The sequence below is a fragment of the Haliotis asinina genome, chromosome 14, assembly GCF_037392515.1.
Source record: "Haliotis asinina isolate JCU_RB_2024 chromosome 14, JCU_Hal_asi_v2, whole genome shotgun sequence".
Classification (NCBI taxonomy): Eukaryota; Metazoa; Mollusca; class Gastropoda; order Lepetellida; family Haliotidae; genus Haliotis; species Haliotis asinina.
The window spans coordinates 20,468,766-20,496,212 of record NC_090293.1 but is presented as its reverse complement, the minus strand read 5'-3'; the positions used below and the strand labels follow the sequence as shown (position 1 = coordinate 20,496,212).

At 37.4% G+C, this 27,447-nt stretch overlaps 1 protein-coding gene across 4 annotated transcripts in view; it reads right to left on the bottom strand.

Annotated features, from left to right (window-relative positions):
• Nucleotides 1–27,447, bottom strand: part of LOC137260960 (inactive phospholipase C-like protein 2) — a 70,162-nt gene that overhangs the window by 16,458 nt on the left and 26,257 nt on the right. For all 4 annotated transcript variants that reach the window (XM_067798538.1, XM_067798539.1, XM_067798537.1 and 1 more), the window contains exons 4-7: nt 25,011–25,128; nt 18,186–18,271; nt 15,460–15,580; nt 2,307–2,475 (exon numbers count right to left, since the gene is read on the bottom strand). In XM_067798538.1, coding sequence (XP_067654639.1) covers nt 2,307–2,475; nt 15,460–15,580; nt 18,186–18,271; nt 25,011–25,128 — 494 coding nt within the window. The remainder of the gene's footprint in view (nt 1–2,306; nt 2,476–15,459; nt 15,581–18,185; nt 18,272–25,010; nt 25,129–27,447) is intronic.

The window sequence follows — 27,447 nt, the reverse complement described above, 5'->3', positions numbered from 1 at the left end:
AGAAAAGATGAGAATGCACTTGCCAAAAATAGCGCCTAAAACAAATTTGCCAATTCCTCATAGATGACAAGCAAGTAATTATCCACCGTATATTAAACATAAAACTTACAGACTGACTTTTGTTGTAACGTAATTTTTGGCCAGCAATATTGATCTTGAGCCTTCCTGCTACAGATGAGATGATGTTCAAACCTTCTGTTTCCGACTTGTTTTACAGGGATAAATATCTGTAGTGGATGTGATGAATTACACAATCAGAGGATCCAATTGATTGTGATCACAATTCACTTTGAACGGTGACAGCTAAATCAGGCTTACTCCATGGGCAGTAAACCGAGGTGATAAGAAAATATAATCTTTATGCCTTATAACTCAGCTGACATGGAGGTGTGAATGTTGTTTCAGGGCAATTATGTCATGGATGCCAGTAGAATGTTATTCTTTTTCAGTCAGACCGCAAAATAATAGCTAGAAACACAAGTACGTGTTTATACTAACAGTACAATTATGGTGGAACAACAACTGACCTAATGCGCTTGACAAACTAGAATATTGTTGCTGCTGACACCAGCACACATAGGAGTTTTTTGCCACCTCCAACAATCTTTATGAGTTGTGGGTAGCAAGATACCTTTACTGAAACAACTTCTTATGGATTGCAAACAATGAAGAGGACTTCAGTTGAAAATCTGAAGACCGTAGAGTGTGATAGCAGCAGGATGCAGGATTTAGAGCAACAATGAAACATTAACTATTGTTCAAAATCTTACAGCATATATTTTAGTGTAATGACAACTGAATCACACCATATCTATACTGACGTAAGACAGGTAATGTATTCATAAGAATTGTAAAAAATACCCTGGCAACTCTGTGTCTTTTGGCATTTGTGACACCATGTTTATCGGTATGACCCATTGGTCACATCCTGCTGGCATGCATTTTTCATGTTGCAACCTCAATGACAACAAGGGGTTCTTGTGTCATAATTTGTTATAGTACTGTTGCCAGGATCACCTGTGTTAATGCTTCATGAACACCTGTTCACCTTCATTTGGATAACATGAACAATGGATCTGGCTACTTTCAAAGTCTAATTTTTACTATAATTTCAACCTGTCCAGTATAAATACCCTAAATATTTTGTGTTTTTCTAATGTGTCATGCCAAGATTATTTTTGCTGACTGAAATAAAGAATAATGTATGTTAGCTCTCTTGTCCATAAAGATTAAATACACTTGGGACTCATTTAAATGATTAAACCATCTTAACCCTTCACTAATCATACACAGCTACAACCATTTTCTCGATCATTCATCCATAAGTTCTGTATGTGTCAACACATTTAAACACATTTATAGATGCATACAACAAGACGATGAGTGACTGTCCACCCCCATCATAAAAATGGCAAGTTATGTCAGCACTTGACATAAAGTTTATTACATTAGAAATATTTGATAGAGGCCTATTCCGGGTGTGTACCAAAAGGTACTTGTAAATCCTTATAGTAAAATGGCCTATAGAAGAGGTCTGTCCAAAGGTATCCTTCTAGAGATTGTAAATGTAAGTCCCTTTAGTACAAGGACCATGGAAAGTGATGACAGACCTTTTCATGGTATGTGCCAATCCTCATAGAGTAAGACCCAACAGTGGAAGACCCAATAGTGATAGGCTTTATCGAGGAAGCTAACAAGAGACCTATCAACAACTTTCCTCCTGCAGATGATATATAAATGTAAGGCCTCGTAGTACAAGGCCATATGGTTGAAACTGCTGACAGACTTTTACATGTTTTCCACCTACATTTCATACCATAAGGCCCTACAGTGCAAGGCCCAATACAGGAAGGCCCTATAGTGGAAGCTGATGCGACTAAAGCAGGGACTGTTCAAGGCAAGGCATTTCTCTTCCCACACCAAAGCAAATAGACAGTGGATATCCTAAAATTACATCTCTTTCTAAATGTGACCCTCAGCATTGTCTAGGTACAGTTTAAGTGTTTCCAAATAGAGGTTTCGCATTACCCATAAACGTCAACAGCTCCAAACAGTTGCAGTGCATCTTACCCTTGATCATAATCACCATATGCTATGTGCTCACAAAAAGTAAAGAAGGATTCTCACAGTTAGTTTCAACTGATGTTTTTCCTACAGTTTCTTTTGAAGCACTTTTGTGCTTGAGACATATCAACAATATCCTGTTCGATTTTTTTCCCCAACATATACCAGAATGGAAACTAGTATGTAATTTTCCTCAGATATACTTTCAAGAAAATCCACCAAGTGATAATTAACACACTTACTTTGACAAGAACTTTGCCTTTGAAGAATTCAGGTGAAGGTAAATGCTCGAGATTTTCATCGGCAGCCTCTGTGTACAACGTGTCCCCAAGTATAGTTTTCATGTAATGGGCAATAGCTTGCTGTTGCTTGACAGTACAGTGGTTTTCTATTGACAATATCACAGGGTACCTGAAATACAAGTTATATCATATTGAGCTGTTTGACAGTGCAGTCGTTTCTATTGATAATATCACAGGGTACCTGAAATACAAGTTATATCATAGCGAGCATGGATGTTTCACTTTACAGGCAGCAAACATGCTTGATCAATAAAAGTAGAATTGCTGAAGATCTATACACATCTAAACATAATTATCCTCTCTTCAATCAACAGAATTCAGTATGTAAATAAACTTTGAAATCATCTTTGTTCATGCATTTAAGAAATAAGCAACCAACATATATACAATCAACAACATACATAATGAATACACTCACACTGAACTAACAGATACAAGGAACTGTTGGGGTTTTTGTCACTGACACCTGCTTCACATTCAAGCTAAAATGTGTTGAACACACTACCATTATAATGAACCAAAATAAGAGGCCCCTTTGAAGGTTCTTCCTAACCCTACTATACCGTAATGCTTACCAGATTAATTGTAAGAATATACACAATCTTGAGGTCCTTAAACTTTTTCAGTTGTAAAACACGAAATGTCACCCACAAAGATATCCATATATAACAATCCATTTTCTATGTTCCACCATCAAAGTTTGTTGAATACATCCTTGCTATATTTCTGCTTAGTAAAGCAATTTCTTTGAAGAAAAGTGGGAAGCACGATCCTATGTTTTCTCTCTGAAGCATGAAAACACTTTGAAGCATGTATTCTTGTCAGTTTTGCCAAGAATTCATTTATCCTTGGCAAATATCAATCAAAATGTTGCTGTGTAGATTGAGGTATATTCTTTATGTCAATGCTCCTAGAGACTCTGTTTTAATGTGGAGACTGGAGGGCATGATAGAGCATGGTCAATAATCTAGTTCCCCTCAGATTGCAATGCCACGGAGAAACTCTACAGCTGAGTCCATCATGTCCTCATTACATCTTCCCAGTGTTCATTACTAAGGCTAACAAAAAACCCCTATAGACTCTTCATTGTCCTCGATAATTAGACATCATTCCATACTCAAAGGTGACATCAGATGAACAAAAAACAAAAACAGATGCATGTTTTGGATTACAAGAAGAGATGATTAAAATGATGTGTCATCAATATTCCTCTAAGAATACAACTTAATAGTAGATCCTATTCCTTTACTTCTGTTTCATTACAACTCTTCTGTTACAGGAATTAGGTTACATAAATATCAATGCCAAGATCACAAGGATGGGCAAACTATGGACAAGGTTGGTTCTGGGAAACAATTGTTCTATATCCTGGGTTAAACACCCACGAAGTAACCAGGACAAAATAAGTTGCTCACTGGTCACGAGGGTACATCAACCATGGACCCCAATGGACCAGTGAACAACTTATTGAACTTACCAAACACCTTAATTTTAATTTTGAACTGTTTGAAGCATAGATATTGGATTGTACACTTCAGCCAAGCTGTGTGAATCAAACAATTCGAATCTTGCATCTTGCATGTTTTCCCCACAAGTATGGTCTTAGTAAAGCTACAATAGTGTAATTCCCCTTTTCAATATTCACAGGGACTACATTTGAACATACTGTCAAAACCTTTTTTATTGGGATGTAAGGCAAATTCTTGCGTAGCCATCACTAGATTTTGCAAACAACACAAAAAAAAAAGATTTAGAGCTATCTCCCTTCTATCGATTTGCATTCACAAAACATTGTTAATTTCCATTGTTTTTCAAGATACAGAAGTACTACCATGAAGTACCAAATATGTTGCCCTTGGCAGTGGGGCAAAATTGAAATGTACTTCGCTTGTAAGTGGGGTACAATGAAAATAATAGCGGAGTGCTCAGCCAATCGCTTAGCCAAACGACATTTACATGCAAGGTAAGATAAACATGTTTGCCACTATAGGTGACTTAATGTCACCAGTAGGTAGATCTCATGAGTTGGATTGGGGGTTCGTCAAACTCCCATGGCACAGACCATTTTTGAAAACATGAATCACTGGACTGCCTGGTCAGACCAGCTTAATTTTTTTTACAGGTTGGCATCATGTAACAAACAAATACAAGTTGATAGGTGTGCCATACCAGTAGAGCTGGCTATCGCTACATATTGTCATATGGATAATCGCATCTGTCTGAACGATAATTGAGCGATTATAATTGTTTGTACTTTTATTTCATTGTCAAACACCAATGTCAGCCAACAATGTCAGGTTGTCAATTGTTAACGCTAACAAGCTACTGACACTTGCAGCGTTGTTGGATCATCACGAAAAACAATAAACATCTGTCTTTTTGTTTTGTGTTGTTGTTGAAGGGTGAACAAAGATGTTCTCTTAATGTTGAAATAGAAAAATCTACTCTGTGAAGTACTCTAATTAAGCATTTTATCAGCATGTTCTACAGCAGTCATGACACCGAAACAACTCGATATTTCAGCCACCCACACGTTTGTGTGCTGGTGCAAGTCAAGGAATTTTCTTTCAGCCAATATATATATATTGCTAACCTGATATACCGGTATCAGTTTCAGCGTCTGGTTGCGAAATTTGAAGGATGGAACATGGTGAGTGCATGAAGTTTGTCATGTGCTTGTATGCAAATACCAAAGATCAATTCAAGGAATTCACCTTTCAGCCAATTAGAAAATGGCTAACTTGTAATGTCTGGGTCGCATTGTGACGTATGGCTGCATGATTGGGTGAATAAGGTTGGCACAGCTTTTGCTCATGAATATTAATTCGTTTTCATGCGGCCTGCTCGACAAATGAACTTGAAAAAAAGTGGATGTTTTAGAAGAAATGTTTGTTTTGTAAATTGATATTTTAAAGGACAAATTATGATTTCTTTATAAATAGATGTCGTTTTCATTTTGATAGATATTTGCTGTATTTAGAATTGTAACTTTGTAAACTTACAAATAAAGATGCTAGAACCGATTCCCGTTGAGAAGATGGTATTTTTATATTTTCCTAAAGACAATATTCTATTGCTTAACTTCATATTTAACTTATATTGTGGCACACTGATTGTGTTTCTGAAATTTAATGCACTGAAACTTGATTATTTTTATCATAATATAATAAGACGGTCTAGTAGATTTGTGTTTCACAAACTGAATACTTTTAGTTTTTCGTGTATAGTCTTGTCGTCAATGGAAACAATGTATTTGACCCTGCACTTTTCTCTCTCTGAAAAAGAGAAAAGTAAGTAAAACCTTATTCACAATACAGTCATTATGTTTGGACTGGATATCTCTGGAATCAGTTATAATCTCATAGTATTTCAATGATGTTGTGACCTTTTTGGGAAAGGTCACCCAAATTTAAATACATCTAGCATTGAAACTGACTGACTTCCAGTTTAAGAAGTAAACAAGCAATGGTGACTAGGGCTCCGTGGCCAAAAGCGATCGCAGTCGTTACCACAGTCTAAGTAAATGTCAAAGTATAAGAGATATGATCACCATAGCCCTACGATCACTTTTAGGAATGGGGCCCATATTGCCAGGTAAAAGAAAACACGACTAGACAGAATAAAAGTAAACCACTTTTTTCCAATTAATCGATCTGCAGTTCATTAGTAATCTACAATGATTGATTTTGACTTGGATCGGATGATTAACAACAATTAATCATTCCAGCACTACATACCAGTAGATATTACCACTGATCTACTCCATTGAGGTACAACAATAGTTAAAAGGAGATGACATAGCACCTCTGTCCTGTGCAGTTCACCAACTGAATCTGACTGCTTATATTTAACAGGCACCAACCAAACCACTAGACCGACCTGTGTAGCAAGTTTCAACACAATGGTCGAATTCAACAAGGGGAAAGTGTATCAATGTCATGTTGTGTTCCTCACATTACAGAATTTGACATTTTTAAACTTCTCCCCTATTGTGTAACACTTCTAAATACCACTTAAAGACATATTCAATGGCTAAGGAGTTCCGTTCTGAAAACAGAAAAAATGGACTGGTCCAAATGTATATAAACAATAAACCTAAATAGGCCACACATAAGTCCGTTAACTGAGGTATAGGTTTTTGTTAATTATTAATTCTGCTATTCTTCAATATTCCAGCAAGTATGGCATCGGTCTATAAATAACTGAGTCTGTACCAAACAATCAAGTGATCAACATCATGAGCACTCAATTGGGATACGATGACATGTGTCAAGTCAGTGAGTCTGACCATCTGATCCACTTAGTTGCCTCTTATGACAAGCATGGGTCGCTGATGACAAATTCTAACCCAAACCATCACAGGTTTCAGTACTTAAATATGACTACGACAACACAAGCTTAAACCAATATATGTGAAGTCCGTGACTATATACAGTTCTTCACTCGCAGGCTCCTGCTGGTTCTGCTATTTATAGATTGTCCAACAAACACTGAAGCATACTTCTACTACAATAGAGGCTATACAGGTTATAGAAGGGCATGCCCTACTCTTCTCCCAGCTCCCCTCAAAGGTTAAGAAATACTACAGATACTGGCCCCATCAGGTCAGCCAGTTCCATAAAGGCCACACCTCTTCACAAGCCATCAGCAACACTCATTATTCCAAACACATTTTATGCTGCACATGTCGTGCACATCAACCTGAAACCTGTTACAGCTTCATCTTTTCACCGATCTTATTGACCCTGTTAAATTATCGTCCTTAAAAGCTGAAGGTGCTGATAGGATGATTAATAGGGGATTATTGGGACCCAAAAGCAATCTAGGTGCCTGATCTAATCCTTCAGAATACTGTGTGGTCACATAAAAGACAAGAATGTATTTTGACTGGTGGTGAGCCTGACAAAGTATATAATAGAGAAGTCTGGGGGCTGATTCCTGAGGCAGTCTTTATGACACCACCAATATCAAATAGCAATACAACTTATACCTGCTGACTTGGCATAATAAAACGTCACATCTAATCACTGCTAACCGTTATTGAGCAGATGGACAAAGCAGTGAACTAGTAGGTTTCCACCTTGTTTTACTGGAAAACATTTGTAATCCTCAAGAAATGAACAAGTCATTTCAGGAATATGGGGGATATATACCTTTGAATTATGTAATAACATTCAATTGCTGGCTTTATACAACTCTTTATATGTCATAATTAGGAACTGCTTGTTTTGTCTCAAACTAATGAATTTGTCATCAACATATATGTAGGACTCAGATCTGTGGCACGTTTCCTAATTTGTGGCAGGTTTGATTGTTTAATTGTTATGTGGCGTCATAGCATGAATGAAGTCAATGTTATTCGACACTACACTAGCCATTCTTGGTGATAATAATCTAAGGAAAATCTTCAATGCCAAGAAAATGGAAATCATTGAAAGAGGTAGGTTTGTAATTGCGGTACCACCTACAAAGAGGAAACTTGTACAAAAAAACACAAATGCAGAAGCATTCTGAAATGGCATGGAAAAAATATTAGAGATCAGAAAACTGAAATCGGAAAATCTGAACTGGGGAAGGGAAAATCCTTGAGAAATATCCTCTCAAAAAAATAAAAGAGAAGAAACTTGACATAGGAACAATTTGAATATTATGGAAATAGCTGACACAAAACAGTCCATGCTGAATCACATCAAGTGGGGGAATGGTTGCCTAAGTCTAAGACTCAGGCCCTGATTTCTCGAAACAAACTTCAGTTATTACTCAAATCTCAAACTGAGTTTGACAATTTGAAACTGCTGAATTTTTAACTCAACTACATTTTTTAAAATATAAAAGTCCAAACAGCAAATATAGAAATCTGTGGAACAAACTCTGATCGTTTACGTAGTTAAAGTTTGATACCGATTTCCACTCATTCTGGAAAATGTATGTTCCTGATTTTGCTAAAATTTGAGCAAAACTCAGACTTCAGTTTGTTTCGAGAATGGGGTCATATTAATTCAGTAATATTTGAATGAACCTGAACACTACACTAGGATAAAAGATTCTGAACATTTTACTGGGATAAGTCTGAACACCACAATGAGATATGTAGAAACACTCTATTCTGATAAGTTTCAACATTACTAGGTAAATCAACACTACTGGGAGACGTCTATACAATGTACTGGGACATGTGTGAACACTACATCAGGATAAATCTGAAACTATTAGGATAAGTCTGAACACTCTACTGGGATACATCTGAACACAACAGCTTGATAAGTCTGGGCACTACTGGGATAAGTCAGCACATGGTGTTGGGAAAACTGAACACAATGGAATAAATCTAAATACTCTATACGGAGATGTCTGAACACCCTATTCTGATATATCACTTTATTGCGATAAGTGTGAAAACTATTCTGGTAAGTCTGAACTCAATTGGGACAAGTCTGCACACTATTCTATGAAATCGGAACACTTTAATGGGATAAGTCTGCACATTATTGAGGCACGTCTTATTCTAACACTATTCTGGTAAGTGTGAACACTACTGGGACAGAACTGCACATTCTGTTAAGATAAATGTGACAACACTACATATGGATAAGTTTGAACATTATTGGGATAAGTTTCATTGTCTGTGTTGAGTTTGTGTAGCATCAGTGCTGGGAAACTTTTCTCCCATTTTGTTTTCCACACACGCAGAGAATAAAAAAAATCCCCTCACATTGTCGAGAACAGTAATATCTAGCCAAAAACGTGTGGCTTCAAAAAGGGACAGATTCAGTTAGATGAAAAGGCTTCATCTCTAACATTGTATTCTGACGGCAAGACTATAATGTCTTCTACAATCAAGTAGACTGGTAGACTAACAGCTAGTCTCTGAAATGAATATATTTTACTGAAAAAACGTCCATAGTGTAAAAAAATAATATAATGAAATGGAGCCCTGAGACTTTCTTCATTTGGAAATCTAGACTTGCCACATTTTCTAGACTTGCGTGGACTTTCTTGGATATTTATACTTCAGGGTCTGTACGACAGACTAGTAGACCGGATGTGCACATCAAGCTTCCTCAAACATGCAGTCTGTCTTCATTTATTCAGGTAAAAAATTGACTTCAAACACAGAACTTAATATCAGTGGGGAAAAGGTAGCCTGGGCGTAGTTTTTTAAGCTCTTTTAACGCTAAGACAGTCGTAAGTGCCATACATTAACATGGTTTTGACTATCATAGCGCTAAGAGAGCTTCGAAAATCTAGGCCATCTGACTAACAGTTACGCTATCAAAATTGTTTTTAATTAACATAAAATACAACAAAAAGAAGCCCTGAAACTTTCTTCATTTTCAGAGACTGTGGTAATCTAGACCTGCCAAACATTTTATACTTACATAGGTTGATTTGTTTCGGGGTTTGTATCACTGAATAGACTTAACACATATTCCTAACTTGCATGGACTACACACTGGGAAGATTTGTGTCAGGGTCTGTATAACTTGCCAAACATTCTAGAGTTGCATGGACTACATTGGGTAGATTTGTTTCAGGGTTTGTATAACTGACTAGACTTGCCAAACATTCTACACGTGCGTGGGCTACATTGGGTAGATTTGTTTCAGGGTTTGTATAACTGACTAGACTTTCCAAACATTCTAGACTTGTATGGACTACCTACATTGGGTAGATTTGTTTCAGGGTATGTATAATCAAATACACCTGCCATACATTCTAGACTTGCATGGGCTACATTGGGTAGATTTGTTTCAGGGTTTGTATAACTGACTAGACTTTCCAAACATTCTAGACTTGTATGGACTACCTACATTGGGTAGATTTGTTTCAGGGTATGTATAATCAAATACACCTGCCATACATTCTACACTTGCATGGGCTACATTGGGTAGATTTGTTTCAGGGTTTGTATAACTGACTAGACTTGCCAAACAGTCTACACGTGCGTGGGCTACATTGGGTAGATTTGTTTCAGGGTTTGTATAACTGACTAGACTTTCCAAACATTCTAGACTTGTATGGACTACCTACATTGGGTAGATTTGTTTCAGGGTATGTATAATCAAATACACCTGCCATACATTCTACACTTGCATGGGCTACATTGGGTAGATTTGTTTCAGGGTTTGTATAACTGACTAGACTTGCCAAACATTCTACACGTGCGTGGGCTACATTGGGTAGATTTGTTTCGGGGTTTGTATAACTGACTAGACTTTCCAAACATTCTAGACTTGCATGGACTACACATTGGGTAGATTTGTTTCAGGGTCTGTATAACTGACTAAACTTGCCACATTCTAGACTTGCATGGACTAAATTGGGCAGATTTGTTTCAGGGTTTGCATCACCGACTAGACTTGTCAAACATTCTAGAGTTGCATGGACTACATTGGGTAGATTTGTTTCAGGGTTTGTATCACCGACTAGACTTGCCAAACATTCTAGACTTGCATGGACTACATTGGGTAGATTTGTTTCAGGGTTTGTATAACTGACTAGACTTGCCAAACATTCTAGAGTTGCATGGACTACATTGGGTCGATTTGTTTCAGGGTTTGTATAACCGACTAGACTTGCCAAACATTCTAGACTTGCATGGACTACATTGGGTAGATTTGTTTCAGGGTTTGTATCACCAATTAGACTTTCCAAACATTCTAGACTTGCATGGACTACATTGGGTAGATTTGTTTCAGGGTCTGTATAACTGACTAGACTTGCATGGACTACATTGGGTAGATTTGTTTCAGGGTTTGTATAACCGACTAGACTTGCCAAACATTCTAGACTTGTATGGACTACCTACATTGGGTAGATTTGTTTCAGGGTATGTATAATCAAATACACCTGCCATTAATTCTACACTTGCATGGGCTACATTGGGTAGATTTGTTTCAGGTATGTATAATCAAATACATCTGCCATACATTCTACACTTGCATGGGCTACATTGGGTAGATTTGTTTCTACCTGGTCATCAAAGGCACTGCAGTTTGCTGTGAAGAATTACATGCTTTTGGCAGGCACTAACAATTATGAGTTTGAATCCCATTTGCCTACTGGTACTTCATGGTCTGTCTGCAATACGACTGTACTCACACTGCACTTGCAAAAGTGGTAAATGTCTGAGACACTGCATGCTCTCATTTCAGCCTGTCATCACACATTCTGACATACAGTGGTACAACTGGAATACTGTTCAAACCACTTCATACTTAATTTCTGTCAATATTCATCATGACGCCACTACCACTAAAAGTCATCTTACTCATATTACCTAGCACACATCAGTTAATATTCAGAGCGAGTGACTGAGTTTAGTTTAACGCCACCTTTGGCACATTCCACTACCACTAAAAGTCATCTTACTCATATTACCTAGCACACATCAGCTAATATTCAGAGCTAGTGACTGAGTTTAGTTTAACGCCACCTTTGGCACATTCCAGCTATAGTAGCAGGTGACACTAGAAATGATCTTCAGCATGATGAGAAAATGCTTTAACCACTTGTCACCCATTGTACCTCCCTATTCAGGTGTTTTAATGAAGACAAGTTCTTGCAAAGGAAAGAGTTCTGGAGACATATTAATCCTTTTCGCTCTTCAACAAAAAGCCATCTGCTTCACCAACGTAATTTTAAAATATTTAATAAAAAATACTACACTTAATCATTCTCCAAGTCCCAAACACGTTTGAATGATTAAAGCTTTTTTTTCATTTCAATAATGCTGGAATTTGTTCAATTTCCCTTTTTTTCTAGCTTTCTTTTTATTTAAAAAGAACAGCATCTGAAAATACCAGCCACATGAGCCTGCACTATCGAACAAAAACTGGGCAGTCTGCTCCAATCCTGCCAAGAGAGGTAGAAATTGCATTTAGGAGTAGGGAACGTTCTACAAATTCTGAATGGAATTGATTAGCAGAAGAGAGGCATCAAACCAAAATGGCAGCTATGACATAGCATCCATGTCACATCAAAAGGACTAATTTGCTCATTTTGGTGTGAAAAATAAGGAAATTGACGTTGCTCCCAACAAGAACAAGCCTTGGAGGGATGTAACGCAATCTGGCCACTAGTAAATTCTTTAGATCAGCTGGGTGTACTAAGTCGGGCAGGATTCTCATGGAGTGTAAATTCTGGAGATCAATAATGATAGGAAATAATCAAAATTCCACGTTTTCATCTCCAAAATCCACATTACTGCAAAATCTAATTTCTGATTGATGAGAACCATAAGAGAACAACCATGACAACTTTCAGTATCCAGAGCTTTTGATAGCTCTTGGTTATCTGGTATTTTACTCAAAGGTTTTCATTTAATGTCACATTTCGCAATCTTCCAGTAATGAAACTCTGTGTGTGTGTGTGTGTGTGTGTGAGTGAGCGTGCGTGCGCGAAAGAGAGAGAGAGAGAGAACCGATCAGTGACTGTGACAGAAATACACAAACTAGACACCATGTATGTTTCAATAGGAACCTACATAATTCTGTGAGTCATATGTTTACATAATGTAAATGATAGTAATTGAATTTTGTAGTCATGACATCTAACAGTTGTAATGAAAGCACTGTTCTTTCTTTTCCCCAACTGTGAAATGTTTTCATGAATCTAACAACCCCAAGGCTACTGACATTATGCACAAATCTTCCACATAGCTCTGTTAGATTCTGCATAAATCATGGAAAGATCAACGGTCAATGTCACAAGACAGAAAAAGTGTTACATATGGTTACAAATTCCTGAAATACACTGATGCACTGTCATTAAATTTGTTAGATACTTTTTCTAAATATACAGTTAAAGTTACTCTAAAGTTATGGTCATTGTTCAGCTTTTTGGAAAACACTGTCAAGTCTGTGACCGAGGATTGCTTTCCTTTCCTCTTCAGTCATGAAACTTTACATTAACCGATTCTTCAGGTAACTCACATTGAAGTAAAATGTCATGGTAACCTTTAACATACTCGTGAAATGTAGATGTGTCATATTTTCTTTTGAATATGATGTATACTGTAGATATTTGTTGACTAGTGCGCAGAGTTCTGAGAGTACCCTAATGGTAATAGGAATATATAATTGTCAATGGCAACTTGAAATGTTTGTTGCCATTGTTAATCAATGTGGCAATGTGATTTGCATCGAGCATTATTCGATGTTGATATGATGACATGCATCAACCAAGTCTGCATGCCAAGTCAACCAATCACGTTAGTCACCTTTCAAAATTGAGTGGCTGAAAAAGAACTGTAATCTAGATTTCCATGGGTAGAAATTAAATGAATGACTGATGAACACAAAAAGAATAAAACAAGTGTGAAGTTGCATAATGAACCCAAATAGAGAGAGAGGGTGGTGAAGGCCAAGAGGGTGAAAGCTTGATATTCTGTTTGCATATATTCAGATGTAATTATTGTAAAATACATGAAAAAAGCTAAAGAGCTTAGTTCCAGGTTATAATAGAGAGGTACTGAGTCTGAGGTAACAGGTTTACTCGAATTTCAAAACACAGGTTTATACCTAAGTAAATGACTGTTACTACAGAATATGAGGCGCTATAGCTATCAGGATCTGGTTTCATCAACATAACATATTCAGTGTTCCTGGTGGTTTTGAAATTTACCAGCGGCTTATACGACTTAGTTCGAAAATTACAGAGGGATTAGTTTTTAGACACGGACAAAGTAATCAGTATTCATGACGAAATACTGTCAATAAATGTGCTGCAAAGTGTGCTGCTTGTTTTTCAAGAATATGTTCATGGGATCTACATTACAATTATTGATTCGATTTGGTGCCATGCTGAGACAATCAAAAAACAATTTCAAGCAGTCCAGCTACATTCAATAAATGTGTTCAGAATGTCATTAAATTAATTGAATAAACTGATGCATAACATTAACAGTATTCATAAAAGTTGTCAAAGGTACATATAAATTACTATGTCCACACTTTTGTGTGATCATGTAATGTAAGTCAAGTCACTGACAAATGACATGTTGCCTTTTGTCACATCAATCTTTATCAGACAAGATGTTTAATGCAAAAACATGCATGTAGCATATTTGTGACAGGTCATAAGATAGCACAATACTTCCAATAAGTCCAATAATTTACAAATAGATAGTGATTTCTTGCTTAATGTGTTCACAATAACATTATCTCACCCCAAACTTTTGTCTAAATCTGAAAGTTTTCATTTACGAGGACAGTATCCATTACTTTTGGCCAATCAAAATTCCTATAGCAGACTGTGTCAAAAAAGTTTCATTAGAAACCAATTTTTATATTAAAAAAATGCTTCTTACAATTGTCAAATTATACTCAGCAAGGGTACAGCAATATTGTTGATGTTCAGAGCTTCTGAACGATACCTGCTATCGCCTTACATGTTATTCATAAGAAGCTTAAAAAATGGAGGTATTTTCCATTATTGTGTTATGTTAGTGAGTGGAAAGCCACTGATATTGTAAAATGGGCCACCATACATATTATTTAAGGCATCTTTTTAATCATAATTTTCTGATTACATTAATATGACAAAATATAAAAGAACAGGGATATTAAGACATGTCACAAATGGAAGCACATCGCCATATTTTCTGTATCCTTAACCACTGGATTAGATGTTTCACTTATATTTGCTTATTTGTCCCCAAAAAGAACCCTGTCAGTGTATGATGTTATTTTTTACTACTGGAAGCCTTTTTTTTTCCCTATGCACCCAATGATTACCACGTGCTACGGGTACAAATAGTTAACAGGGCATGGCAGTGTGCGAATATCTGTATCAGGTAATTACATGGCATGGCTTGATCTGCATATGTGCAGTGTACTAGAGTCTATATTTAGATGTGCCAAGACGTTTTTAACTGCAATTTTATTAAATATACCTTTGAAAGGCAAAATGTACCAGCAGCTACAGACAGCAAATGAAAATACGGATCATCACAATTTTTATCGGTAAAAACCTGGTAATTACCAGAGAATGGGAACACTGATATTTTGGACCATCATGTCTTCGGTGATGTTACAAGGTTTCACAAGTCACTGAGTTTGTGCAGTGAAATGGGCATTAATATAGTACTCACTCAGACTTAACAAATGCGTAGTCTCGTATTGCCTCTATGACGGCCTTGAAGGAGATCTTGGAAGTGAGAGTGTGTCCATGGTAGATGACAGGTTCATCGTTTGGACCATCCCAGCAATCAACTGGAAACAACATCAGTACAACATGTGATAGAGTGAGTTTAATTATTACGCCACTTAAATTTCCACATTGTACCCATGTGTTGAATCAAACCCAGGTCTTTGGTGTGATGAGCAAAACTTCACCATCTTACTACTCCACTGTCCCACATCAACAATGCGGAAGAACTCTTAGGTGCAGGTGGTGATGTTGACACCAACTGGTCATAGTGGTAAGAAGACCATTGCTTAACATTAGCTTACTATTGTACTATTGTTGTATCACTCTGGCCACTTTGTAGAGCATACACTCATGGTTGTGCACACACACAGACACACGGACAGAAATGTTTGTCAAGTTAGTACTTTACAGCTGACTGTAAAAAACATCTACTACCACCAAAGACCTTAATTATGATGCAACTTATATCAAGCTTAAACCGGAAACAATGTCATGTAAATACATTCAAAGACAATTTACAATATGGTCAAAAACTGGTGCAATATAATAAAAACAATGTTTCTGTCATGTAACAACTCTCCCAAAAATCAAAGCAGAAAAATGTTTTTGACTAAATTGTTTTTCAACCATTTTATTCTTCTCTTTTTCAGAAAGATATAAAATGCAAAAAGCACTTTAAGAAAAATATCAAAATCTAAACTGGGGAATGTTCTACATGCAAACAATTTTTACATAAAAGACACTGTTTCCAGTCCTGACTATATATATCTCAATTCATCGCTAATGCATACTGTCAATATAAACATAATATTACCCTGAAAACTTTGCACCATGGCAAGAAGGTAAAAACTGATTCCCTCCCCCCCTAAACCCAATATATGGTCATTGCTCTACATCTTTACAACACACCTCTCTAATTTAATCGATCCTGACACAACACCCTCCCTAGCCAAGACATATGAAATGTCTCCAGTCTTTCCTAAGTAAACATCACTAGACAATGACACAAAGACCAGAATGGATAATGCCAAATACCAGTGATACACACATGGGAACTTCCGTGTTAAGAACTGCAGTTTTCAGACAGCTGATATTTACATCCTTTGAATTTAATCTGAACAGTGATTCTTCAGCATTGGACAATGCAGTACATTTTCCTCTCTTGTTCTGAAAATAGATGCTGTGTGTCCCACTGCTATCTGTGGCTAGCTTGTCAGTACATTGTAGACGAAGCTTCTACACACAGTAGCAGCTGGAGAAAGATCATTCACCCTGTGTACATAGCCTTATTGGTAATGAACAGTGCAAGATGCTCAACATTAACCTCACAGGCCTCAAAGAATACACTACGAGACAAAAGTAATATGCATTACAAATATAGGTACATGAAAACAAATATCTATATGGAAACACAATATCCAGATGGCATTATCTTTATCTAGATGTATAAAGAGGTATTCTTTGACATAGTTTTGTCATGTTGCAACAGTTGACAATGTCACAAATTAACGTGCACAATCATGTAATATTTTGGTTGATAAACTGACTTGGCTCACTGACCCCAGTGACACCACTTCATGGCTTCATGACACAATATTCCTTGGGCTATTTCCCAAGGGCCTTCCCTATAAAACCTGGCCTATGAAAACATAACAGACCTGCACAAACACTGGATCAGCTCAGTCACAACATATTTGTATCAGTACAGGTGAGACGCTGTTGCACAAAAATCAAATGATCTGCTTGTACAATGTTGTTTTACACTATGTCTGTTGTCGGCAAACTTCAAACACTATCAAGATACCGTGCCAGAACAGACCGCACTAGAGACATGGGTCATCCAATCATGAAAGACATAGATTTGCTGTTCAAAGTTACGCTTATAAGATGTGTGAAAACATGACCATATTTTCCAATCACTATTCACATTGATTTCCTCTAACCAAAGTGACAAACGTATCTATAAGATCTGCATCACTGTGGGCATTCCTCCCACATTCAGCCCACATGCCATGATATAACCGAAATACTGTGGCGTTAATTGCACAAACATACACTGACATTACAAACCAAGCATGTTGGGAACTTTCTACACGAAATCCTCTTGGACTGTAATGCACTGTAACAGGGATACATGCAGACACCTGCTACAATGTACCAATCTGTGAATAATTAAGTCTGGACTGGGAAAACCAGGGTTTGACAGCCTGAGCATCTCTCAAAAAAAACCCCAACAAAACAACTGGGGTCAGTGTTTCACAATCATGAGGCCTCTTCCTTCAAAGTGATTGTTGTGATACAATTATGGTAAACCTCTGATAAAGTAAGCGCATTAAGATCATCTTAGTGCACAGATAGGTTTCTGGTACAGGGTCCAGAGGTCACGCTGGTATCCTATGACTGTCATGTTTCAGCTTCTTCAAGAGGGGGTAGCAGGAGGTTAAAGTGTTCGCTCATCACACCGAAGACCCAGATTCGATTTCACAAATGGTTAAAATGTGTGAAGCCCATTTCCAGTGTCCCCTGTCGTGGAATATTGCTATAAGCGACATATAAGAAAAAAACAAACCCAACACTCACTCAGTTTCTACAAGCATCACGCCAGTCTAGAAAGAGGACATCTGGATTTCACCCCTTTTTCCCCATCTATCTTGTTAATGTACTTACGTTCAATACATCGACAGCCTTTCTCCAAAGCTCGGATATATCCCTCCACGCTTGAGGGTCCCTTCAGCTGATCTTCTAATAGATACCTGCAACAACATGTAGAAAAGCATCAGTATCAAGCTACTAATTCATTACGCTTTACATTCTGCTTTCGTCCTGGCAAAAAAGTTCTAATTCAACAGTGGCCATCTGCATATTCTACATGTCTGGTTTGTTGCAAGTCCTCTTCAAGCTGAAAAAGTCTGCCACAAATAGGCAGTTGAAATAAAGGAGATTGAACCACTGTGTGGCTTTGATAGGTTTGAGAAGTGTTTGTAACCTAACGCTATATGTCTGAATTATCCACAGACTATAAGGGGTATGCAAATTATTAGCTGTCTGGCAGTCAGTAAGGACCAGCCAGCTTAGCTTTGACAATGTAAGCACCTTTCAACAAATCTTACCATTAACCCACCTTCAAGTTGTCATAACAGTATCTTATACTTCCAACATGAAGGTTAGCTGAAAGACATCAAGCTACTTTGTGGTGGAATACACTTGGCTACAATTTTAGAAGCAACAAAAACTTTACAAGTTTGTTTTTAGACAGCTTTGTGAATACACGACCACAAAATGCTGCTGCCTGAAATAAAAGGCTGACCTCTAAAGCCTGGACACATTTTCAAGCCTTAGTACCGATAGATATTGGCAAGAGAGTTGTTGCTTAAATAGAGTCGATTGCACAAGCAAATATCTCATATCACTTCATAGTTTGAATTCTGTTATGTATGTATATTTGAGATTAGCAAGTGTGACGAAATACAGAAATAATGGTTGCTAGATATAAGTGATATGTGCACACTTGACATATACGACACTGGCTATGTTTCACCCTATGGACAATAATTCAACATACTGTCACATCAGCCATGTTGCAGATATCAGTAGCTAAATAGTTTGTTTACCCTGTAACAGTTTTTTTTGTTATGTTTTAAGGCTTCAAAAAAGCAATATTTTAGCAAAATGACAGTTGTCAGAAACAGTCTAGACCAGACAGTCCAGTGATAGGCACCATGAATATCGATTTCATGCAAAAGAATACCCTGTCCTGCATATCTTCAGAAACAGACTCAATTTAGTGGAAAGGAGAAAATATGCTGTGAAAGTTTTGTGAATGAGTTTGTGATGACACATTCTTCAAAGCATTAACACTTAATCTAAACTAGCCATATGATAATTCTCCAAACAAAGCAAAAGTAGATTTAGTTTGTTGATTACATTGTTTTTGGTGCTTGACCATGGCCTAGCCATGGACAGTGCTACAAAGTTCAGCTCTTCATATAACTCATGCTTTTTCTAATAATAAAACAAAAACAAGAAGAAAACACAGTCATCAATATCCCCCACATTGCCTCCAATTTCAGTCTGCATCACACCTGTTGCCATGGAAATGCCAAAAATATTTTGTTCAGAATTCCAAAACTATCAAAAGGCACCAGTACACCACTAGACCATTGTATGTGTCAAGTTTAATGAAAAAATTCTGAACGGTTTTAGAGTTCTGCTCCGGAAAAGATAAATGTGCATGGACAGGGTGCATTTTAATGCACCCCTGTAAACAATGTTGGGTGGGGTGGGGGGGAAGAGATAAAAAAAATTCCTTGTCTCAGTTATGACAAATATAACTTTATTAGGGCTATCTGTATCCAACAGAGATGAAGAGGTATCCTTTTTTGTGGCAACTACTCCAAAAGCAAACAATAACACATAACTTCACAAAAACTTCTCAATGGAAGGGACACAACTCTCTGACAACTGACCCATTCAGAAATGATTGACCACAATTGACCCATTCTGTTTAATGAACATTTGCACAAGACTGAAAATGGTGGTTTTATTGTGGTGTTTTGCACAATGCACACAGAGTACTTTGGCCTACTGGGGACAAAACTGAAAATCTTCTCTTTAAGAAAATGGCTGTAATGATGATCACTGACACAGCAGGTGATTCGAAATCAAATGCCATAGCTGAATGTCCTGCAAGACTGACATCTTCCAGAAATTTTACATCTGTGCTTCTGTGAAGTGAGCTCATAGGTCAGGACATGTTCAAAGCTGTTTCTTAACCCTTCCATACAAGTAATTCATGCACACAAGGACACACAAGCAGCAAAACAACTCCAGATGATTACTGAGTAAAAAAACTACCTTCACTATAAGATCTCCAACATGTTATAATCAAATAGAGTGTCAATCCTGTAATTTAATAAAGTCTCTTATTAATCCATACAACTGCCTATGGAGCTGGAGAGATGTTTTTTCACAGCTTTGAACAGTTTTTCACTTATATCACAGCAAGTCATCTTGTGTGGGAGTTGAGTGACATTTATCACTTCGGTGAAACCGATGTCATGCTAACAGATAAAGGATGATTATACGATGACAACTTAGGTTACAACAAATTGCAGCACTGTAGATGACACAAATTAGAAGACAGATGCATATGTCACGCTGCTCAAAAATACTAAACTTCCTACATTTTAAAACTTTAGAGTAAATGTTTCCTGTCTTAAAACAAAACTTAATCTCAAACGACATCACATCAAACAAAACAAGAACCAGAATGAGTGAGTGTAATAACGCTGTAGTGAATTCAGGATGATGGTTCATTAGATTGGCAACAGCACTGATGATGTGCCCAGTATGCTTTTTGGTATAGAAAAACAAAGAAATCTTGAACTAATAGCAAAATACAAGTTCTAAAATACTTCATAGGAAATACCGATATGCTCTCTATGCTTAACGAACGCTTAAACAAGTTGCTGTAGAAGACATTGTGTCAGTTTGCAATGTTGCTTTCAAACTGCTAGAACAGTTTCCTGTGACAAATGCTTCATTACTTGAAATTGTGCTTCAATGAATTAGCAATGAGATTGGTAGATTTGTTACCAGTGTTTGCGCAATGCCCAAGGCAATTGCACAAATCAATTCCATTTTTTCGTGGTCCATTACCTCCAGTCGATACACGCAGAGAGAGAGGCTCAGAGAGTCTTCTTCAACAAACTTGAAGAAACAGCAAGGGAAAAGAATATCTAAATGCTATTTAAAAAACATTACTGACGCGTACTTAGGTTTTAAGTGTAGCAAATTACACACACAGAGTTAAATCTCTTCCTACTTTACAAACATAAGCTTTAGAGGTTCTATTTCTCCTGACACATGCATCTTTCTTCGATTGGCATTCTAGAAGTTGGGTAGATGAAGGATGAGCACTATTTTTATGGATATACAACTTCTTTATTCTGTACAGGCGACGTTTTGACATAATGTTGTAGTCGAGCAAGTGTCACTACTTACTTCCCAACAGTACTTCATCAGCTATGTAAACACGTATGTACATCACTTCCAACTGGCTGCAATCCCTTATGTATATTATCATCACGTGCTTGATAATGACATTAGAATCTATGTCGAAACGTCACCTATACAAAATAAAGCAGTTGTATATCCATAAAAATGGTACTCATTCTACACGCATCTTTGTAGTGTTCAGTGTCTCTGAAGCATGGATCAGAAAGCAACTGCAAAATCACCATGTTACAATATGTTGGCTTTCAGCATGTTCTTTAGGAAGGCATCAGGTATGAGAGACTGTTGTTTGTAGAAACAATGTCCTCAAGTTGCCTCTGAAAAACTGCATCAACTAAATCTGGCCTGGCCAGGTCCACAAAATAATGTAGGCTGATATGTACAAGAGACAACAAAGGTTTAACCTATTAACATCCACGGAACTGAATCAAACTTTGAACAAGGAGATACAATTATTTCTCTCCATTAAACCATGTATGTTATCTGTGCAACAGATGACATAGATCCCACCACATTACCATCAAAAGGACTGAACTAAAGTTTGAATGGCTAAAGTACACTCCACCTCAAGTATAAAAGGGTTTCTGAAGGAAAATGCATCAAATATTGAGACAGCATCCGATGGGTGCAGCACAGCACTATTCCTGACATGCATAGGATAGGAAGTCAATACCTGCAGCCCCTTGTGGAGGAGGAGCATGAATGTGTTACTACACTCCTTATACTTGTACAAAGACTGATGAAAGTCCTGTCAACACTTTTCTGGTAGGGAGGGGCATACATGTAATGAAAAGCAAGGTGTACACTTGGATATCACACCTTCCTTCCTCATTTGTAAGTGTTTCCCTCTTCAGTTGCTTTCACAGCTACACAGGTAAATGTGCTGGATTTCATATCCTGTTGTCCTATTCGGACAGTAGTGTGTGAATTAGCATGAGTGCCACTTTGAACAATAGTGCAAAATGAGATAACCTATTGTGTCAGGAAAGCCTAAGTTTATCAAGAGAGATATGGTTAGGCTTAGCTTTTAAGAGCATTGCACTTTACAGCTTCATGCCTGAATGTATGGGTGTATGAATCTAATTTTCAAGCCTGGACTAACAATGGTTTCATAGTACTAGGTCACTGACAAAACATGCCATCACTGTATACTGACTTCAAATTCATGTCTAGCAGTCCTTGTTTTAGACTGAAAATGATGAGTCTCAAACAAAAAGGGTTGGGAATAGATCATAATTGGACAAAACTCTGTCATACAGACTCATAGCAAACAGATCCTGCAAGGCTCTGCTGACAACAAACTATTTTCCTAAATGACTGCACAACCTAACCATATGACGACTGACTGATCTATTCAATACTTCAGCTGTGCTAAGTCTTGATAATTGATGGAATTATGAAGGCTTCTTGATAAAGACAGGTCAAGAGGACACAATCTCACACCTCTATTCCTCCTAAGAGATAAATTAGATCAGATTTGACAAGCCTTTCATCTCCAAACACCGTTGACATTTTAAAATTGATTCTTCTTGACACAATGGTGTCCTTTCAGTCACCAGTCAATATCAAGCAGTCTGATTGAATTTACCCAACATAGAATATATAGAGGAGCCTGCTGATTCCATTATCCTGGGCAAACTTGGTCCTCACTAGACTCACCCTCGAAGCACAGCATCCTCCAACACAAACACAATGTTGAGGAGGAGTGTAACATTGGCCTGTTTCGGAACACTAATTATTTCACAACATTTTATCTCTAGCTATTTCCTTATCCTTTCAAAGATATAGAATATTTACCAGGGGATGAATTATGAGAGTATTTAACATGCTCATGAAACAGTGCCTTGTTGCAAATAGGTGTTTGTCATATGGTTCATAGATTTAGTTCCACGCTGAAGGATGTTTACAGCGATGTTCACAATGAGTTGACCAGTCACAGACATGATAATGAGGGTTCCAAGACATGACAATAAAGTGCAAGATATGACAGCAAGGGGTTTCAGACGTGACTGTACAGACGTAACTGAAGTCCTAACCATGGCTATGGAGGTTCTAGCCATGACAACTGAGGTGCATGACAAGGCCAGGGATCACTTGGGGTTACTACTTTACCAGCTACAGCAACTCCCTGCTGAAAAATGTCAACCCTTACATTACTGAACATAATGAACAACACTTTATCTCTACAACACCATAACGAACTGTAATGATGGCTTGTACACCACATGTGACTTGTAGTGGAAATTTTTATGCATCCATTCCTAATTTTGATATGTCAAACCTATTCTGATCGAATCTTGCAATCAATGCAGCATCTTCTACATCTGCCATGAGAAGCAGGGTACGGTTGTCATTTGTGGCATTAATACATGTCCCTGCACTGATTAGAAGTGACACAGAAACCTTAATCAATATGTAACAAGTCACCCATTATTTTGTGGCAGACATGCATGCAACCTGTTGCCCACATGCACATTCAGTAATAATAGAGCCTCAGTGTATTCCCATGGCATTTCAAATAGGATCTTAACTATGCAGGTCAGAATGTGTGAAAGATCACTGGTCAGTCCTATTGACCAGATAAAGAGCCTGTAACCATCACTGGATTGTCGGGACTTGATTATCTGCACACAAAAATAACTGTTGTTGATATATGTGTGCAAGATGCAATCACTGGACAGTCTGGTCCAGACTTGGCCTGACTATCTGGTTAAAACTGCATTTACAAATTTGTAATAGTGTTGTTTGCAACTGCAGTCAATATGACAGATGTTTAAGTGTAACATTAATCCACCAACAACCACTACTGATGAGTGTTTCTGGCGTATATGATTTCCATCACTGGATAGTCTGGTCCAAATCTGATTATTTACAGCAGTCAATAACGTAATATCGTTCAGTGTGGTGTTAATCCACCAACAACCATTGTTCATGACAGTGTTTCTGGTGTATATGATTTCCATCACTGGATAGTCTGGTCCAAATCTGATTATTTGCAGCAGTCAATAATGTAATATTGTTCAGTGTGGTGTTAATCCACCAACAACCATTGTTCATGACAGTGTTTCTGGTGTATATGATTTCCATCACTGGATAATCTGGTCCAAATATGATTATTTACAGCAGTCAATAATGTAATATTGTTCAGTGTGGTGTTAATCCACTAACAACCACTGTTTGTGACAGTGTTTCTGGTGTATACGATTTCCATCAGTGGAAAGTCGGGTCCAGACTTGATTAACTGCTGACAAATGTTGATGACACTGTTTCAGGCATTTATGTTTTCCCTGCATGACAAGGCCACCAGCTGCAGCAGGTTTGATTTGACAAGGGTCACTATGGTGGTCACGGTGGGCTAAGTCAGTCAGAACATAGTGACCAGCTTACTGTCATTTACACAGACATGTTATAGTGAAAATTAATTCAGACCAAGCAATATACACAGAACATTAAGTCGTTTTGGCCCAAAATACTCACGTGTTATGCGAACTGGCAATGAAATAATGACTTAGAGGCTGTGTCATGTCGTGGCAGACTTTTTTATGCATTGGGTCAAAAATATCACATTCGTCAGACAGGAGGTATTCCGTGAAACCTGAAAGACAAAAAAAATAAAATAAATAAATAAGAGACATTAACAAAGACTGCAGAGATACAAACTTATCCCTAATACCTTAAAATGCCTTGTTACACACACTCGTTCCTATCATGAAAGAATATTGTTTTATGTCCCTTTCTGTCTGGCATCATCTTTCTTTAAAATATCTTAAAATGTCGCTTTTCAATCAGTCATACTTTTGAGATGAAACAGGAGCAGCAAGGAAAGTAGTTTGCATGATTAAACACAGCAGCAAATGTTCACACCACAGCTATATGCATCCATAATTAAGTTTAATACGAATGAATTAGTTCAAGGGAGATACAATATATAGGATAAAACATGACTGACACAAGAAGGTATGTGTTATGCATCATGTCACTTTGGTACATAATTATTGTACTGATGAATCATGATATGCCTAATGTGATACAAGATACAGTGTTTTTAGTTGATTAGTGTATAAGATGGCTTACAGAAAGTTGAAATATACATGCACATCACGCACAGCCTGGACTAAATAAGCCTGATGGGTAACTGCTATAACTTGCACCCTGGCCTCCCAGTTGGAAGAAGAAATGTTCAGATTAACCTGTACATGACACCACACATCAAGGCAGTGTCACTGAGATACTGCCAATTAATAGATTCTGCAGAATCTCGGTACCATTGTAATACAAGAAAACATCTTTCACGTTACCAATGAGAACATACACATGGACACCGACATATCCAATGTCACCTCATTAGCCTCATTAAGGTCAGTGACCAGAGACTGAGACTGATGCCGGGAAATTAAGACCACACCACCATCATTCATCTCAAATGAGACTAATCATACTAACTCGCAGTACAAAGAAAGCAACCTTATGGCAACGTAACTATCCATCTGTTCACAATATATACATATAGTGCCAGGATCTGTGTATGATTCTAAAACAGAAGCATATAGGATGCCAGTCATCATTTCCTTTTCTAAATTGGATTCATTTTAAGATTCCTAAATGCAGAATTGTAAAACTCAGGGTTAAAGTGTCTGCCAGTTATTCATTATTTCAAAAGTCAGAAGTCACTAGGTACAAAAACTTTACATAAGTTAAAAGAACAACAGCATGAATAGCAAATGCTTTCATGCAAATTTTACTGACATCAGCTGCTTATTTGTAGCCCATTATCAGCCTCAGAGTGGAGGGTGTTTCGCAAAACAATAGTTGCTGTATGTTGTTGAAATCCATGCAAAAGTCATGGAATATTGATAAATGATTGAGGCCAATCTCTAAATAAAGCTCTGTAGCCAATGAAACTTTCGTGGGTTTTGTTTTTGAAAGATAAAGTCACGTTCACTGAGTATGCAAGACAGCTTTAAAGAGTGATAATTGATATGAACTCACATACTGCTGTGGCATGGGAAAGGCTGTTGCATAACAGACACCCATAGGATCAAATTAACTAAAACCCAGCATGTATAAAGTAAACAGCTTTCACTAAACATCACTATTTTGATCCTTAGCAAATGTTGAGTGGTATGTGCCATATCAATCAGCAAACAACATACAACATTTTAGATTTCGGATAAACAAACATTTTGGATATGAGAGCAAGATGCCATTTGGGATTTCAGACGCCATTTGGGATTTCAGAGTAACATATGCCATTTGGGATATCAGAGTAACAGATGGCATTTAAGATGACAGGAAATGAAGTCTTAGAATACGCTAAAGAAATACTAACTCAGGTATCAAAAACAGAAAGATATCGCAGCCAAAGACACATGCCAGATCGGTCTATTTCCACATTTCAGCCTACTAGTAAATGTCAGCCTGCTAGTGTCCTTTCCAAGTGAGACTGAACCCCACTATGATGGCACTTGAGACAGGCCCTTGTAATCTCAAATACAACATCCGACCGGTCAGCCAGGATCATCAGAGTTTTCTTAAAGATCAGTGTTAATATTCATAGTCTGAAATAAAGAGAACTGTAAGACCGTATTAACATACAGACATCCCAACACTAATCACGAAGCCAGTGTGGATATTTACAGCCTGAAATGATTATAATGTTTGGGCTGATGTCAGTATTTCAAGGACTGCAATGATGTTCAAATTACAGTCTGATTGAAATAAGAATATTCTGCCTAATTTACCATGCGAGTCTGGTCATCAAGTCACCATGGCCCTACAAAATATTCTCAGTAGAGTAGCCAGTAATCTTCAAAAACAATGAAACCTGTCAGTGATATATTGTTCATTTGCAATGGTATGTCATTCCTAATATATATGCAAGCATCATTGCCATGCCAAAGAAAGATCGAAACAC